The 19,110-nt window shown below is 35.9% G+C and overlaps 1 protein-coding gene across 1 annotated transcript in view; it reads left to right on the top strand.

Annotated features, from left to right (window-relative positions):
* LOC131851783 (papilin-like) overlaps positions 1–19,035 on the top strand; it is a 113,290-nt gene extending 94,255 nt beyond the window's left edge. The window contains exons 39-54 of the mRNA XM_059202334.1: positions 520–693; positions 1,158–1,281; positions 1,835–1,913; positions 6,237–6,420; positions 6,745–6,927; positions 7,289–7,474; positions 8,843–9,071; positions 9,414–9,535; positions 10,127–10,306; positions 11,050–11,189; positions 11,759–11,906; positions 15,196–15,606; positions 16,527–16,682; positions 17,005–17,115; positions 17,770–17,866; positions 18,493–19,035. Coding sequence (XP_059058317.1) covers positions 520–693; positions 1,158–1,281; positions 1,835–1,913; positions 6,237–6,420; positions 6,745–6,927; positions 7,289–7,474; positions 8,843–9,071; positions 9,414–9,535; positions 10,127–10,306; positions 11,050–11,189; positions 11,759–11,906; positions 15,196–15,606; positions 16,527–16,682; positions 17,005–17,115; positions 17,770–17,866; positions 18,493–18,577 — 2,609 coding nt within the window. The 3' untranslated portion in view covers positions 18,578–19,035. The remainder of the gene's footprint in view (positions 1–519; positions 694–1,157; positions 1,282–1,834; positions 1,914–6,236; positions 6,421–6,744; positions 6,928–7,288; positions 7,475–8,842; positions 9,072–9,413; positions 9,536–10,126; positions 10,307–11,049; positions 11,190–11,758; positions 11,907–15,195; positions 15,607–16,526; positions 16,683–17,004; positions 17,116–17,769; positions 17,867–18,492) is intronic.
* The last annotated feature ends 75 nt before the right edge of the window (positions 19,036–19,110 follow it).

The following is a 19,110-nucleotide window of genomic DNA, read 5'->3' as shown; positions in this document are numbered from 1 at the left end:
TGTACCTTGCAATGGCAAACTAGCTGACCGCCCACCTGGTGGATTGTTTTTGGATAATTCATCCAAAAACAATCCACCAGGTGGGCGGTCAGCTAGCTTATTAATTATTATTACGCTGGCGGTGTACCAGTAGAGGATGATAAGATGAAAATAACAATAAGTCGGTCAGCACATCATGATCAATTCACCAAGAATTTACCAGTTTCAGGGCGAACCGCTATTTTTTAGAAGTAATCCTATAATTTCACTGCAATATATTCGTCAAACTGAAACATAGCTTACAAAACATGAACAGAAATATGTGGGACGCATAGTCTGCGTTGGCACCTCTGTCTTACATTTTTTAGTTGGACAAATTCCACCTCTGTAAGATGACTTCTAATTACACTATATACATATGTATTAATAAAAAGCTAATTAAAACAATATATAAATAATATCTTATTCGAGATAATTCAGTTAATATTAGTATGATCTTCAGTTATTTACAATCTTTCTGATCGATGTACGCTGTTTTAGACGTATGCCAGCAACCCAAAGATCCCGGTCCATGCCGGGAAGCTATCCGCAAGTATTACTACGACGTCGAAACTGAATCTTGTAACGAGTTCGCATATGGCGGCTGTCACGGTGGAGCCAATCGGTTTTCCAGTATCAGCGAGTGCGAGGAGATCTGCTTACCGGTTGATACAGGTATCAACATAAATATCAGCCATGTAGATATTTTACAAGGTCTTCTACGTGATACCTCCATGTTTCCGATTTCAGTCGCAAAGAGGCGTCTTTGAAGATTGATCTTCAATAGGAAGGTTTGAAATGACAGTGAATTACAGAGTATAGAGTTTTACCTCGTTTTGAGGGGTAACACAGATGTCCCAATGTTTTTGTAAAGTTTGTCTCCTTATGTATATAGGTAACGTGTAATACTTCTATGAGGAATAATATTAATTGTTATTCATGTTCCTTAAAAATATAAAGTTTCGATAGACCTGTGAATATGAAAGAAACGAATAAAATTTGATGGAAAATATTATAAATATCTCTCAAAAATGTCGTCGGTTTGTTGCAAGTATCATTATCATTAACGAGAACGGAACGCCTAAATGCTGGGCCTATAACTTAAAAAAGTTTTAATTTTACATCTGTTTGTTCGTTAGATCCTTGTTCATTGCCCGTGGAGGTTGGGAACTGTGTATACAGCTATTCCAGCTGGTACTACGAGCCTCGTCGTGATGAGTGCTACAAGTTCTCCTACAGCGGCTGCAACGGGAATGACAACAGGTAATCTGAAAAGCGATAGCTAATCACCATTTTTTAAGGAAACTTTTTATTTTCAAAAGATTCTCCAAAAAACGTTCGAAATACGCGTACGATAGAATAAGGCGCCTTAAGTCAGTGCCCAGTTAAGCCAGTGCAGGGCCTGTAGCAAATTTTTTTATAACATATTTTTCACACCGTCGGAATCCGTACTACTATTGTTTCTAAGCTAATTCGGCGCTGCCAAGTGTTACTGCCTCATGATAGCAATCTCTATCTCTTGTGCATTCTTGATCAATTTGTCCTTTGTCTATAGATTAATTTCCCACAGACTTGAAATTTGATAAAAATAATAAATATATCAACTAGCTACAGCGTATTGATTAGTACGGAGACATGATACCTCATTTCCCAGGACAGGAAATGCATGAGATATACCACGTAAGTCATTTTGTGATGTCCATGGTGCTGTTCATATCTCACGAAAGTGACCATTTTCCATTGCCGTCAGCTTGTTATATATACATGTGGTTTGATTCAAACAGAGGTCTACACTTTATATTTCCTCTGTGTACAGATTCCCAACCCGCGAGGAGTGCGAAGGTCGCTGCAGGCGACGACCTGCCGCCCCGGCCACGCCCGCTCCACCTACACAGGTTTAGTATTTAGTAACGACCATTGTGACTTAGTGGTTTACTACACTGATTTAGATCGAGAAAAGTCGAAAGTTCAAATTTGGCCTAACCCAAATAATTTTGTTTCATTTTATATTTCTGACTGACTCTCAGATGATGAAAACACTAATATCACAGACACAGATAACATAATATTACATACAGATACCCCATCCCATACAAGAAAATGGTTCCTTCCTAACTCGGGCTATTCTTCGGGCTATTTTATTTCGCCACCGTAGCCGCTAGATGTCGCTAGATCTGAAGCAGTTCGGATTACTAGTGGGTGCTTAGTAACAAAGCATGAAAATAGATGGCAGTCAATTCAGTCTACATGACATCTGTTTCGCAAAGATATGTATATAATAGATATGTAGGTAACTGTATCGTGTACCTCATTAGGGACGATTCAAGATTCAATGTAAATGTGTATGTATAATATCGTTAGCCGACACTGCAGATATGGCTTATGTGCCAATGTATATACCTATTATGTTATGGTTTATTTTACATTCCATGCCTATTTTTTTGATATGTTGTAACGCGTCTGCGCTATACGTATAGCCTGATTTTGATACGTTTATACTCGTACGTATCAAAATCGGGCTATACGATTTTTTATTTCAATCGTTATATGTATGAGACTGATTTTAGCTACAATTAATTTACTGGTATATACCTCATGTATTCTACGATGTACCCCTCTTTTACCTAATGAGAATTCCGCTATATCTTATATATAAATTTTGTATCACAGTGTTAGTTGCCATATTTCTCCCACATTTTGATGAAATTTGATATGTATACTTGCCAGGTCTGAGGTAGGGTTGTTATCTATTTTTTATACCCCTAAGTCATAGGGGTGGCCTACCCCGAAAAAATATTTTTTTGTATTATGGACAATTTTTTATTTATTTATAATGTTACATTGAAAATACATACACGCCTAAATTTTCACCCGTCTTTCACCAACCCCTATTTTTAATAGCGATATTCTTACAAATATTATAAATGCTAAAGTAACTCAGTCTGTCTGTTTGTCTCGCTTTCACGCCAAAACTACTGAACTGATTTAATTGAAATTTGGTAGACAGATAATGTAGACCCTGAGAAAGGCTACTTTTTAATGCGAAAAAGTATTGAAAGGGGAAATGAAAGGCTATATGAGGATATCGTAATTTTTAAAGTCAGATCTTGTAAGATTAAGTGAACAGGGTCGGTCTAGGTTTTTCATTATTAGAAATGTGTAACGGGGTAACACGTTATTTAGTGCGAAATTGTGTATATTACAATAAAATTTAACGAGAAAATATTATAATGATGTCACTGGGACACTCATTGCCTTACTACTATATCGTCCGTTAGTCGCGAACTTTCTGGAAACATGAGAGGCGCGCTCCTATTGGTCGGTCGGCGCGGTTACCGCGCGTAGATGAGGTAGACGAGTCTCACGGCGCCGCAGCGTAAGTACTTACTATACATACGTAGTATACATATAGGTGTTACAAATGTTTTTATTACGAGTAATATTACTCTGTTATCTAAGCAAGTAATGTGTGCTTATTTTGAACTTGATAACATTCTGAATTACTCGTATATCTTTCAATATCTTTAGCGGTATAAACCAGGTTATGTACTACTACTAGTATTGTTAGTGAGGGATAAAGTTGATGAACAAAAATAAAACAATATTCGTATTAAAAATATATTCATCTAATATTTTTGGCATTATTTTTAAGTTTCTTCCAAATACAAGGGGTCTGACATGGGGTGTTATGTACCTACATTAAAAGATACTTTTTGAAATGTATGAAAGAAATGTATGTATGTACCTACATTAGAAGATAATTTTTGACATGTATGAAATGTATGTACCTACATTAAAATATAATTTTTGAAATGTATGAGATGTATGAAAAAATGTATGTATCTACATAAAAAGTTCATTTTTGAAATGTATGAAATGTATGAAAGAAATGTATGTACCTTCATTAAAAGATAATTTTTGACATGTATGAAATGTATGAAAGAAATGTATGTACCTACATTAAAATATAATTTTTGAAATGTATGAAAGTAATGTATGTACTTTTAAAATCACTAGTATCCTGACGACTTAGGCGTAATGCCGGTTAGTTAAGGAGAGAAACACCTCAATGCCTACAATATTCACAATTACCTATCTCTTATTTGTTTTTATAATAATATATACACTTTCGCTCCAAAACTCCCGCTGCCTCTGTTCAATTATCCGTCATCCACTTGTCAATGTCACATAGATTACTTTGGCTCTGGCCTCTGACGTTCCGTTTCAGGTTACATGATTATTGACTTTACCATTTTTAATTAATGGTGCGTCACACGATAGTTAACAGTACCTACAATAAAAGATAATTTTTGACATGTATGAAATGTATGTACCTACATTAAAATATAATTTTTGAAATGTATGAGACGTATGAAAGAAATGTATGTACCTACATAAAAAGTTCATTTTTGAAATGTATGAAATGTATGAAAGAAATGTATGTACCTACATTAAAAGATAATTTTTGACATGTATGAAATGTATGAAAGAAATGTGTGTACTTACATTAAAAGATAATTTTTGACATGTATGAAATGTATGAAAGAAATGTATGTACCTACATTAAAAGATAATTTTTGACATGTATGAAATGTATGAAAGAAATGTGTGTACTTACATTAAAAGATAATTTTTGACATGTATGAAATGTATGAAAGAAATGTATGTACCTACATTAAAATATAATTTTTGAAATGTATGCACCGTACAATAACAATACACGTTAAACATCATACCACAGAGTCATACGCAAGTTAAAAACAAACTGCTATGATATTAATGAGAAAGGAAAATCAACTTTATGTTATTCGAGTTAGGGTCGATTTCTCTCTTTTTTTTTTAAATACTATTTTAATCTTACCAGTTGCCAGTATTCGAAGACAGCTACGTTTCGTACTCGATATTTTAAATTATTATGTAATCGATTTTTCAGTACAAATGTAAATAACCAACGACACTAATAATGTACTACTATATTCCGTTCTTTGAAACGGAACACTGCTATAATACAAAATAATGAAAATTTACTGTTCACAACGACTCATTAAAAGCATCATCGAATAATGCGCTCTAATAAAATCCTGTTATCGATTATTCAAAAAAATCGATAATACATGTATTTATTTTTAATATGACAACACTTCATACATAAGTATTATTGGAAATAGTATTACTTGCTTGTTCGGCTATTTTTAATTTACTTAAAAATTTTTTATATGTTTAATTTACAATAATAATATATTAAGTGCTTATTATTGGAAAATATAAAAAAGACATTTAATTAAGCCGATACAAATGACGACAATGCCATCTATGAAAGCATTTTGAAAACATTGAGCCCCATATTAGCACTGATTAAAGTGTAATTAAGTACTGGAAAATAACAAAATGAGTAAATATATGAAAATTACTTTTCTAAACGCATTATTTCATTTTAACATGTATATATAACTTTTTAAAAATTGATTAAACATTTTTGAAAACACAGTTTTGTTTTTTAAAACGTTTGCAAAACTATGAAGAATTCTATCGATACCAATCACGCCATCTATATGCAACTTTTAGCAATAATAATGGCTACTTCCTCATTGAGTGCCACTGTCACAGATAATATAATATTACATACTAATATCAAGAAAAACCGAGAGACAGATACACAGAGACAATGTCTCTGACAGAATTCTATGATAGCTAGTTCAGAAAGAAATAATATTTATTTGAATAACATATGTCAATAGTGAACGTAGCAAACACGCTCGCAACTTCATGAAAATATAGAACAACCAAAATATATTATAATTTTATACTACTAGTAGCTGACCCGCTCGACTTTGTCTGCATCACATTTATTCAGTTGACGTTGCAGCTACACTCCTATTCCTACGGTCATAGCGAGATGGTAGCCTTTCCTTGATAAATGGACTATCCAACATTAGAATAATTTTCAAAATCGGAAACATCCAAATTCACAAACTACGTTTTTATAGTAAAAATATCATATTGATCGATTTTTGTGGACATTTTTAGTGAATGTTTAGTAGGAGGTACTTTGACAAAAGAGTCGGTTGTAGGCTTTAATACCCCTAGGTAATAACGATGGCCCTATCCAGAAATAATGTACATGGTAATACAATGATTGCCGGGTTGGCTAGTATTTGTATAAATTCCATCTTTAACAGAAGCTGAAATAGGATAATTTACATTCAGTTTATTTTCAGGCAGGAGAACCTGAATGCACTACCCCGACCTCATTGGAGCCTTGTGGAGCTAACATCACGGTGTTCTACTTCGATTCGCATCGGCAGGAATGCGTACCGAGCGTCATAGGTGGCTGCCATCAACCCAACTCCTACCTAACTGAGGAGGCTTGCGAGAGAAGGTGTGGCGCCTTCCGAGGACTTGGTAATATATCACATTGTAGTTACCACAGTCTTATACACCCCTAGCTGTTGCCCAATGCTGCACACCATATTAAAAGTGATGACTATTTAAATTTTCATGTTACAAAAGGATGGAAAAGAGGTGAAAAGGATCATTAGGAATGGGAACTAGTTCCCTTATTGTTAGCAATCTATACTGGGTCCCCCTAGAAACTATGGTCGTTAATTTCTGAAAAATTCGCCACGATGGGCTATATATAAACTTGCATAACTCTTCTCCTAAGATATATCTCTGTAACTAACCTCCGTGTGTGCTGAATATTGCCTGACACCACTATTGTTTCAGATGCACCTCAATTATGCCAATACTCGCTAGATGTTGGCACATGCAAAGCTTCTATACCTAAATACTATTGGGATATAAGAGCCGGCAGATGTGAACGATTCTCCTATGGTGGTTGTGGCGGTGGACCCAATCGTTTCTCGACTATAGAGGAATGTGTGCAATTCTGCGGAGAGACTGGACCTGGTAAGATTTACTCTTCTCCTTTGTCTTCTAGTTTTTAAAATGATATACGAGGTTCCATCATAATCGCTTTGCAAATACTAAACTTACATATGTACAATATTGCAATATGCACAAATACAATAACCAGTAGACTACGTATACTCTAATAACAAAATAAAATATTAATGCCAGATAAAATCTTCGAGATTTTATAAATATAATAATATATATATGTACTATTTATTGAGCTCCTAGTAGAAATGCCTAGCAATAGTAGATAAATCTAGCACTACATTACATCTTTCCTTTCAATCTTTCCTTCTTAATATTTCCTCTTGATCTTTCGGGAATTAATGGTGTTGGGTTGGTGGCTGGGGATTAGCCCTTGCATGTCTAGAGCCAGCGGACACGGGGTCGACGTGTGACGAGGTGCCAACGAGACGCTATTACTACAGCCCCGAGGAAGGTTCCTGCAAGCCGCTCGTATACAAAGGCTGTGGTGGTACAAACAACAACTTTGCCACATACGAGTACTGCGAGAAGCTTTGCGAGAGTTGGAAATACACTGGTACGGCACGTGATGATACTGTGTTACCAGAAATTGCAAATGAAAATCAGAATTTAAGACGACCTATTCGTGCAACGATGAAATAAAGCCAGTCAAAATTTAATAAACACTAATAAAAGTCCGAAATAAACGTTTCGTCTCTCGTCTAGATGGACATTACAAAATTCTTTCCAGAAGAATTAAATTACATAAGACCGTTACTAACAATTCTCAATTGTAACAAAGTGCATTAGTTTTGTGATTTGCTAAGGACCAATTAAGAGTTACAGTTGCAGACCTTAAGTTGTATGCCTCGCAATTCTAACTGTGATATGGTCCATATGTAATTGCAAATTTATTGATTTCATTCTATTACAAAGGAGAATTGATAGTATACGTCCCTGAAAAGTCCCCTAAAAGTGTCAGCTACTTAAATACTTGTACATTATCTCGGTCAGTCATTTGTTACCGTCTTTAATCCCGATTTTCGGCAAATTAGATCTAGTAACACTAGTATCTACTGACAAGACGCACGCGCCTGGTCTACCGCTGTTATGCATCGTGAAATAAGTGTTTCGTGGCGTGCCTTTGCTAGTATGACCTCCTGAAGATGACGATAATGGCGTTTGTTGGCGAGTCAATATGTCTGCACGCTTAAGTTGCTATTGTGTATGGAATTGTTAACATGGTGTCCAGATTTTAAAATAACTTTGACGTATGAAATTGTGATTATTTTTTAGGAAATCAATCAAATGTTCTATGCTAAGAAATATATTATATATTGTTAGTAAGTGTTATTGTAATAAACAAATATATTTTTCTATTAGTTTCGACGTTGACAATGGTTTGTATATTAATACTAACCACACAGCGCGAGTAGATCGGGCGCGAGTAGATCGGGCTCGAGCGGTTGATCCGGCTGCACTCACCGAACCGCTTACTCACACAATTGCATGCACTATATTTCTTGCACTTGTTCACACTTTACTAACTGCATACAGCAATGCACTATATGTTTCTGGACATTAAATACTTCCGTTCCACTCCGGCTGCAATAACTACAGGATCTCTTTTTTTCTTTAATAAACAGAAAATCAAATCTTCCTTTTTTATAATGTTCGTTGAGATATAATATTCTAAATACTCTAACGGGTTTTTCAAGAAAGATGTAAATGAGAATTCGTGAAATTGTTGTGAATGAAATGGAATGTTAAAACATCATTTAATATGTAAAGAAAGAAAATAATTTGTGTAAAACCTCAATAGCATAGTTCGATGAGTGACGCCATTCTAAATCCAATATGGTGGAACGTCCAAGATGGCGAATTATTTCATTATACACTTATTTTATTAGATCAGCAGTCAATGATCAATAATTTCGCCCTGTAGAAACGAGCGACAACGAAGTAGTGCCCTCGGCGGACTGCTCGCGGTACCACGAGGAGTGCTCGCTGCTGCAGTGCCCGTACAGCGTGCAGCGCACGCGTGTGTCGGACGGCTGCGAGCGCTGCACGTGCGTGCCCGTCGAGGTCGATTGCGAGCTCCTGCACCAGGAGTGTCAGACCCTCCGCTGCAACTACGGCGTAGACCGCTCTTACGGCTCCGACGGCTGCGAGAGGTCAAAAAATAAGTTTTTGTTTAGCATGTAACGTTTGTTCGGGGCATACCTCGCTAATTAATTTTATAGAAGTTATCCTTAACTAATTGAGATGAAATTTTTAAACACATTCAAGTTGGATGACAATGTCTTATGGAAGGTTGGGATGGGGATAAATGGAAATAAAACTAACTAGATTATGAAATATTCATAAATCGTACAAAATCTCAACAACATGGTTAGTTAACTAAAGCCATTCTAAATCCAATATAGCGGAGCACCCAACATGGCGGATTTTTTTTTATGCACTTAATATGGGTAGTACTTAGTAAGTGTAAAAATGTATACAATTTCATATTACAGATGCAAGTGCATAGAACATCCGTGTGCTAACGTGAACTGTTCACCGGGCGAACGGTGTGTTGCCAGCGCATACAGAAACCCAGTTACAGAGGAGACACAGTACTCTGCTGACTGCAAGAAGGGTAACTACACTGTTCTACTAAATATCTTATAAGGATATCAGGCACCAAATGAAATTGTTCTGATCAATATATATAGATCTATATATATTATATATGTATATATAGAAGATATTACTTACACATACATAAGATATGTACTTCTATACTTATATTCCTAAGTACGGATAGGCTGTACTGTGTGCAAGCCTCTCTCGGAAGAATTTTTAGTTGGTGGTCATTTCCATGTCCTAGAGTTAAGAATGTAAATTGGCAAATTTGAACCAAAACCTTCGGATGTAAGTCGAGAACTCGAGGTAGCAGACCAAACTCAAACTCGAAATATTTATTAATTTAATCATACAGGCCCTTTCGACCTTTCATAATTTCACGTATCGTAGAGTCAAGAATATAAATTGAGAAATGAAGGTTTTTGTTCTTAGCCAAATTTGAACTCACGACCTTCGGATGTAAGTCAAAGTAGCTTACCAAGCTTAAACTCATTTAATTAAGTAGCCCCTTTCGGCCTCTTATGCACGACAAAATTTTTATCATCATAAAAACCATAACCACACTCTAAAGAGTGCGACCTAAAATGAATGTATGATTGTGCAGTGGAAAAGCCTGGCTCATGTCCACGTGAGCACGTGTTCACAACGGAGACAGGATGCCGGCGCGAGTGTAACGATGACGCGGATTGCCGCGGAGTCGGCAAGTGTTGCTCGCGCGGCTGCAGCTGGCTGTGCCTCGAACCCGCCAGTAATCAGATCCTACACACCACCCCGTACACACCAGGTAAATATCATGGTGACCGTAATGTAAGCAGAGGTAGGTTACAGGTAACGAAGGTTTATGGTTAATTTTACCTTTCTGGTGGAAAATGGTAGCGAGATCAAGCGTATAGCGTAATTCTGTACTCGAAGATCTCGTCATTACACGGTGTTTATTAATCAATCACAATCGCGTTCTTACCTTCTTCCGTCACATCTCACGAAAAAACGACGCATACATAGACCGGCTTGTTATTGTCATACAGAGTAGGGGTAACGGTACTAGACCCCGTGGACGATTACCCATGCGATGTACCGACCAAGTCAAAGCAGCGGTATGCGGTCTACACCACGAGAACACCAGAATGGCAGGCAGTAGAAACAATAGGGGAGCTGTCGTACGGTGGATGACATCAACCTCATATCCCATATTATGAACTGAACCGTTCTGCCAAAAACGTGTGAAATAAGAATAAGTATTAATATTCACCACTGACTTGAATAATGCTGGGTTGTTTCTCTGGGTACACGAAAGCTGGAAGTGTATTCCACTTTTTGTACTATCAAAGAGTAGAATACACTTCCAGTTTTCGTTTTATAGAAATGACGACGCGAACCGCTCAATGCGATATCTGGAATTTCCACAAGGCAAGGGTGAAGGTTTAGTATTAGTTGTGTAGTTCGCTGATAAAACGGAGAATATAATAAGGAAAAAGAATAATGTAGTCATACATATAAAATGTGTTTTTCTTTGATCTTTCTATGCAGAAATCCCACAAGCGCCGCGTGCTGACACAGAGGAAACGAAGCCTGAGGTGGAAGCAACGGAGGGCGGAAAAGCAATTCTCCGCTGTCTCTTCCATAGCAACCCGCCAGCTAAGATCACTTGGAGACACAGTGAGATCACCGTAAGTAACTATATTTTAACGACATTACCTGAGTTGTCTAGCTGTCTAGATTACCGCCTTACAATGGTCGCGGTTTAATTTCCTCGTAGGATAGACCTATTTATAAGTATGTTTTTTTATAATGGTAATGGAATGGGATCCCCGTCTGAGTTAACGATCTACACTGGCGGGGTATCAGTGGAGAATGATAAAATGGGTCAGGTCAGTTAGACCATCGTGACAAATTCACCAGGCATTTATCATGATGGTTTCCAGGGGAACCGCGTGGAGGGCAACCTGACATGGTACATTGCTAGCAACAATGGCGTCTGCAATCCACATTACAGACAATCCCCCAAAATATTGATTATTGGCATCGTTATCGTGTTATGAGTGTTTTCTATGTATGTTATATTATGTTTATCTAGTAACGATAATACAAAGTTGCTTAGCTAGAGACTAGCTGGCACTGTATTGTCCAGGGATGTTATTATTATTATTATTTAGGCAACGGTTACTTACTCGTTACTTACTCGTTCGATACCTTGTTTGCCATTCCAATTACCAAGAAATTCGCTTGTCATTGTCAGATCGACACTGACTCAGGCCGGTATAGGCTACATTCTGACGGAGCCCTCGAAATCGTATCGCTGTACCGCAACGACTCCGGCGTCTACATCTGCGTTGCGCAGAACATCCACGGCATATCGCAGCAGGAAATCCACCTGCAGGTCCAGGGTGAGTGTGGACGCACCCTTACCGCCCGTGTACACAATAACAGCATAGTAAATAACTCACGCACACACAATATGTAGATAACTTATTTTTTTCCTGATAACTATACTATGTACAAAGAGCAAAGATTTCACGTGTCATTTTACATTGAATATTAAACTGTTATCCAGTTTAACAAACCTGAGAGACCTCTATCTCTCACTGACGAGAAACTTGATCTTATTTTAACATATCCCAGAAAATGTAAGTATATATACTCTAAGCGAATACGCAGATTTTAAATTTGAAATGACTATAATGAAATCTTTGCTAATTGTAACAAAAGAATAACTAATAGTATTTGGTTTGGAGATGCAGAATAAATGTAACAAGTAACGTAATTATTAGTAGTAAGTAGTTAGTTGCAACTTTTACTAGTAGTGTAATTTTTATTTTACTTCCAAACATGAGTAACTATCATTTGTATTTTAGAGAACTTTATTAGTTGTCATTGAGAAACAACAAAATGATGGATGTCTATATGTACCCCTGCGTGCCATAGACGGATCTCTCCTCCAAAGAAAAAGGTTTTAACCGTTACATATTAGTCGTTCCTATTATCTTCATTGAACTTTTGTGACATAGGGATTTACAAAAAGGACATTTTAAGGTTTCTTATGGATCGACTACTTACATATGATACTTCTAGTGCTTCTCCTAAAGCTTACTATGAGTGTGAAAAGATATTAATGGTTAAGTACTTACTATCTACTATCCTGGTAGGTATTAAACAGATCTTTTCCTTAAAAACCACATCATGAGGTTTTAAAAAAAGACATAGGTACTGAGTTTTCTTATGGGTTGTTAACGTGCCATGTGCTAAAATACGAATTACTTGTACTGATAAATAAAAGTACCATTAAAAATTATTTAATACTCATATCTGTTAAAATTGTGCTCTGATCGAGAAAGAATAATGGAAACCTAACAATTCAGACTATGTTACCACTCAAGGAAATATATATATGAAATATAATTGAACTCCAAAATTCCAAATTACACTATATGTTTACATATATGTTTCTTATTAATCTCACAAAATTGTGCACAAAATAAAATGGCTGAAGCCAATAATAGAAAATCAGTGTTGCCAGCTAAGGATTTGCATTGCCACTCAAATTATGTAAGGTATTGAATTCTAATTGGATATGATGCAATAATTTTAGTCGTATCACGTGGTAAACGACCGATACACGCCCGATATCTCAGTTTATTGACACCATCTTGCTACCAAGGATATATATCCTTAAAAATGTAATTTTATAATTTTTAAGTTTAAGTATTTAGTATTTTAACACTTTGAAGACCCCATTGAAAATTCGTATTTCTCACATAGGGGCCGGCATTTTTTTTATTCTTAATTACGTATATTATTTTTTAAATATGTTTTTAGTGTACAATAATTTGAGGTAGATATTATTTAATAGTTAAGCCCTAGATTTATTTCAATTAAAGTATCCGAGGGTGATCTCCTGCGTGAATTTACTTTCGTTGCGGAGTGACCTACCGGTGGGCATACGGTCTTTAACGTATTAAAAGTACATGAATTTTATTTCCTCTTAGGTGCCTAACTAATAATTAATAAAGCGTTAGGTTTTATCTTACTTGCATTTGACCTTACTGCATTGCAATTAAAACAACTTTGTATATATACGAAGGTACCTACTCGTATTCTCCCATTATACATTGTAATTACAAAATATGAACAAGACAGTCCCGGATAAGTGCGAATTGAACTGATATCATGAGATTTCTGATTTGTTGATATATGTATTAATTATTTAAAGAATGAAACAATTTATTTAAATCAATACAAAATTATTAAAATAACATGTTAAACGCAAACAATTAGTTTATAAAAGACTATGTTGTAGTTATTCGCATCGCCAGAAAAATGTGTGCAATTAAATGACACAAAACATTTTTACTCATGTTGTAATAATCTCTACAACTAATACCGTAAAACGGCAACATATAATATTATATACCATACATAGTGGAATAGTCTCAGTTAATTTATTTGTTGACTATATTTTTCACTGAGAAGAGAAAAGGCTATTGTTTCTTCTCTGGAATCCATACAAACGTTGTATCTAAATGCGATAGCGTGTCTGTCTCTAAGCTTGTTTCTTACCTTTTCTTTATTTATTCACCTAAACAAACAATGGTACTATAAATATTATTTATTTAACTTGTTATTACAAAAAAATAGTAGGTATCCCTAACACATTATTAGTGAATTAGGTATATGTTTACATAGACTTTGAGAGCAAGGTCTTGACATATACAAACAAATATTTATTTGTAGAAAATCCGATATCTTCTAATCATCGACTTGACCCATGCTTACAACGTTTATCTGCCATGTGTCTACTCGTGTATCGAGCAAAACAAACATTTTAACGCCTAAACACGGAGATAACAACAAAACACTAGTGTAGGTATATAACTATCATTTTTGGAATTCCTAGTAATAAAACACGAAACTTTTAACATTGCGTTCTTTCATTCAATTTAAGAGATCTTAGTATTTAATGGTATGACATCATACAATAACAATAGTAGACCACACGTTTATTTATCAGCCGTAGTAATTAGATAAAATCTTGGTAGCAAAAATGTGAATAAGTGACTTGCGTATGCTTTGCAGTGGCGCGTTACCATTTCACAGTTAATAATCGTTTATCTATATAGGTAATATTCCTTAGGATAGATAACTTGCATACGGTTCATATCCAGTCGGTGTATTTCCCGCCATGTGTATACTCGTGTTGTGAACAGAAAAAGTCCGTTGTCCGTCATGTTGCGCTGTTGTTTCTCAGTGACACTAGTGGTGGCGCTCTGCCTTGCGTGCACCAACGCAGAAGGTTGTTCTCCTTTAGAATTGCAGTGGTTAACGTTTAACAAATATTTAACTAATTAGAATGTTCCTGGTCGAATATTCATGTAATATTCTTAAACGCGAATGTTGAAATAACTCGAGTAATACGTCTTAGAACAGCCACGTTTTCTTTGTTGTTTTAATAGACATTAGAGATATTCAAGTAAAAATATTCAGCGAATATGAATTTTATTCTGCTGTTATTCAGATTGTTCGTACCAGGAACCTTCAATATATAAATAATAATTTCCTTTTGCTAACTAGATTAACAAAGAGTTTGTGAATGTATGAAATATCATAATTAACTATATTTTATTGACCAATACATTTACAAACTCTAGTAGATAACTACTAACAAACGGGGGTGGTTAGATCCTGTAACATCTCCGGCTGGCATCGCTGGCGATCGAGACGCAGTTGTGTACGGAGAGATTGGCCAAAGTCTCACAATTCAGTGCCTCGCGTACGGCTATCCACGGCCTTCTGTCCTGTGGTACAGAGGCCCCACTGGCACCCTAGTGCCGTTCAGCAGTTCTATATACGAGGCAAGAGACTTCGGGTTGCTAATAAGGAAACTAGAGGTGGATCAGCTAGGCAGTTACACATGTGAGGCATACAACGGCGTGGGGCGGCCGGCGTCGTGGACTGTGGAGGTGAAGACGCGTGGCCGTACGAGCTGGTTGCAAGTGGGACAGACCACATTCGGGCGGCCGCCTACACAAACAGAACGGACCACAGAATGGACCACGCCACTTCGGGAAATAACGGTCCCGGTGTTCACTGGTAAGATCCTGTACGAGATCCCACACAGGATAAACTTGCTTCTTTTGTATTAATGTCTCAATTAATCTTACCTAATTTAATAGGTACATCTCTACCTATACAATATTGCTTGATAGTAATTTCTCAAAATTAGTTGATTGTTATATTGAAATACAAAGAAGCTAGTTTTCAACTTAATGTTTTCCGGGCATGTGTGCATGCTTTTTAATAAATGTGCATGGTATTGGCTGTTACATGTTATAACAATTTTTTTTTTCCAAAAAGGTACGTACTTTGATTCTTATAATTTTTCTAGATGTTCAGCTTTGGTCCGTGTGCAAATATTGTCACAATATTTCTGCTTGTTCAATTTGGATTAATAATGAAATGTTGTTAGATTTTTACTGTTTCAAAACAGGATCAACGCGACTTTGAGTAAAGGTACTGTACATTCATTTGCAAGGACGCCGAGGCATAAAATCTATGAAATAGGCCGAAGGTCGAGAAAGTGTCTTTGTAGAAGAACTACATATACTCGTAGTTCTTCCACAATATTATTGCAATATATATATATTTTTTTTAATTTTAATAAACAGTTTTTTGTACAATTACTAAAATTGAGGTCTTTGAAACATGCCTTTTCAAGCTATTGGTAGATGATCTAGTCATAGCCCTAGTATATATACCTAGTACATATCAAATTCTAGCATGAAGCATGTCTGACAACGTGCGGACGACACTTGTTATATCAAAAAGGTGTAGGTATATACCTGTTTATATATTGATTTGTAATTGAATGATTGTAATATCGTACCGTATTTATTATTCTGATATAATAATAAAAATGTTACAAATATACATTGGATGTAGATATGTTATTGATAGCATGTCATTGACCTCAAACCCATATATACATGGCTGACTGGCTGCTATACCCACAGTGCCGGTTAAGACGCACATCTCGGCGGAGACGACCAATTTGGCCGTAGGCACGGAGCTGAACCTGCCGTGTGATGTAGACGGCTACCCGTCACCCACCGTCTACTGGAGTAAAGATGGCGTACCACTCACCTCGAACCATAGAACGCAATTCACTGGTAATATATTCAATTGTTATTATTTATAACACTAGAATGATGTTAACTTTCATTAGGACTTCATTTAGTAATGTCATGCATAACATATAATTTCACTACCATGTTTCACCCTCAAACAGTAAATCATTTATTATTATTGCAATTTCATGCCCTACTATATAGATATACCTGTATAGTAGGGCCTATATATATATAATTTATAATTAGAAATACATAATATGTTCGTTTATATGCGTTTAATTAAAATCACATATAAGTTTTCTAATTGTATACCTGTTTATGATATTAAATAAAGTATACTATTAAACCAAATGTATTACAGATGCCCGCCTCACGATCACTAATCTGACGGTGGCCGACAGCGGCGAGTACGGATGTCACGCGAGCAACCCTTACAGCAACGACTACTCCACAGTCAGGATCCTCGTACGAGGCAAGTGTCCATAACCGCGAAGTTAATGTGTAGTTCTTTTATATGGATGATAATCGATGGTGCTCCCGCGTACGCTAGTGGGGCACCAGTGGAAGATGATAAGATTAGCATGAGGTCAGGTCAATTATCCCATCGTGGCATATTCACCAAGACTTTATCGCGATGGTTTCCAGGAGAAACCGCGAGGAGGTCAACCTGACTGGGTACATTGCTAACAAATAAGATCATCAGTCCACATTACTAACAATCCTCCTTCCTCCTATATTTTAAAATACATTGTTGTATTAGAACATTTCCCATTTTATCCTTCCTTCCTGTTTCATCATCATCTTAGACTAAACATAATGCAATCGGAGGATAGACAGTTCAATGGAACTATTTAAATGTCAACATAAACGAAATAACATATGTATTTTTTAATTCAAACTAATGCATGATATAATACTATTTGGTAAAAACCTTCGTTTGAATTATAAATAAAAATCATTGTTTGGTAATCATAAAAATTATCAATTTGCGGAGTCCAAAGGTAACAAGAAATTGGGAATCTTTCCCCTTTTTCAATTATAATGCCGAATGTTAGTAATGACTGAGAGAATGAGGTAATTAATAATAGTAATGACTATGCAATTAAAACTATTGTGAATTTTGTAGAAATCTACGTATCGACGACGTGCAAAGATAATCCGTTCTTCGCGAACTGCCGCCTCATAGTACGCAGCAAATTCTGCGTACACCGATATTATTCTCAGTGAGTATTTTTTTAAATTGATGACAATGAAATGTTACATCCGCCTGCGCTAAATACTGGCGGGGCACTAATGGAGGATGATAAGATGAGTCAGGTGATGAGAGGTCAGGACAACCTCCTTCGGTTAAAACATTGTTTTGCCTAAATTCGCTGCTTTTCAGACATAGAAATATTGGAATATACTGTTTTAGAGTTTAAAATAAATTAAAAAACATTTTTTTCTATATATAACTGGAAAAGTAAACAAGCTGATATCACTTGATGGTAAATGGTGGTGGTACTATGGACATCATGCCATCGCGTGACTACCCCTAGTGCCTGAATGGTAATGGTAAGGATTGTAGCCATTCTAAGGCCGGACTAAGATGTATTTCTGCCATACCCGGTAATTTCAACCGAATACCATCTTATAAAGCAAGAAAGCTGCAAATGGAATATATATAATATGTATAATATAATACCATCAAAATACTTGATAAGATTCATGATACTTTAAATTCAAAATTCATATTTTACAATTCTCAGTTAAGTGTCGGAGGTCAAATGGAGCCAGTTTCTTGAAAATGAATCAAAAGTACGAACTTGGTAATAATGTTTTTTTGCAATTAACAATGTTTCGTCGTCAGGTTCTGCTGCAAGTCGTGCACGGAGGCAGGCCAGCTGGTTGCGCAAGATCTTCAGCTGCAATCTGATGAGGCTTGGAAGAAATAAGCACTTTAATTGACCAATGTTCATATTGTTAGTTATGATGAGGATGTCAATCGTGCTTAATTGATAAATTAGATATTCGAAACTGAAATTGCAAATGTAGTTTTTTACAATTTGTTTCTAAAACTTTAATATTCTTATAATTCGAAATTACTATTTTTTACTCTTTACAAAAAAAACATGCCCTCGATATGAACATTGGACCGATAAATCAGTTTATATTAATTTCATAGTGCCATATAGCTGATGTACAAACATATTTTTGCTACAGGAATATTCCATTTTTTACGAATATATTTTTTCAAATATATAATTCTGCAGCAATGGTAACTAGGTAGTTGGAATATGTGACTATTTCCAACGTTCTCACTGTGTTAGCAAACCAATAGATCGTATTGTAGATAGATATACTTAAATATGATTATTGTGTAAATATATATACGAGGCCTATGCCCAGCAGTGGGCTGATGATGATGATGATATACGAGTGTCACAAGTAGCACCATCTGTGATGGGAATAAATTAATGTAAGGATT

Source organism: Achroia grisella, unplaced genomic scaffold (assembly GCF_030625045.1).
Source record: "Achroia grisella isolate CSIRO2021 unplaced genomic scaffold, CSIRO_AGI_Agris_v1 utg807, whole genome shotgun sequence".
In the NCBI taxonomy this organism is placed as follows: Eukaryota; Metazoa; Arthropoda; class Insecta; order Lepidoptera; family Pyralidae; genus Achroia; species Achroia grisella.
This window is presented reverse-complemented; position numbering and strand designations above follow the sequence as displayed.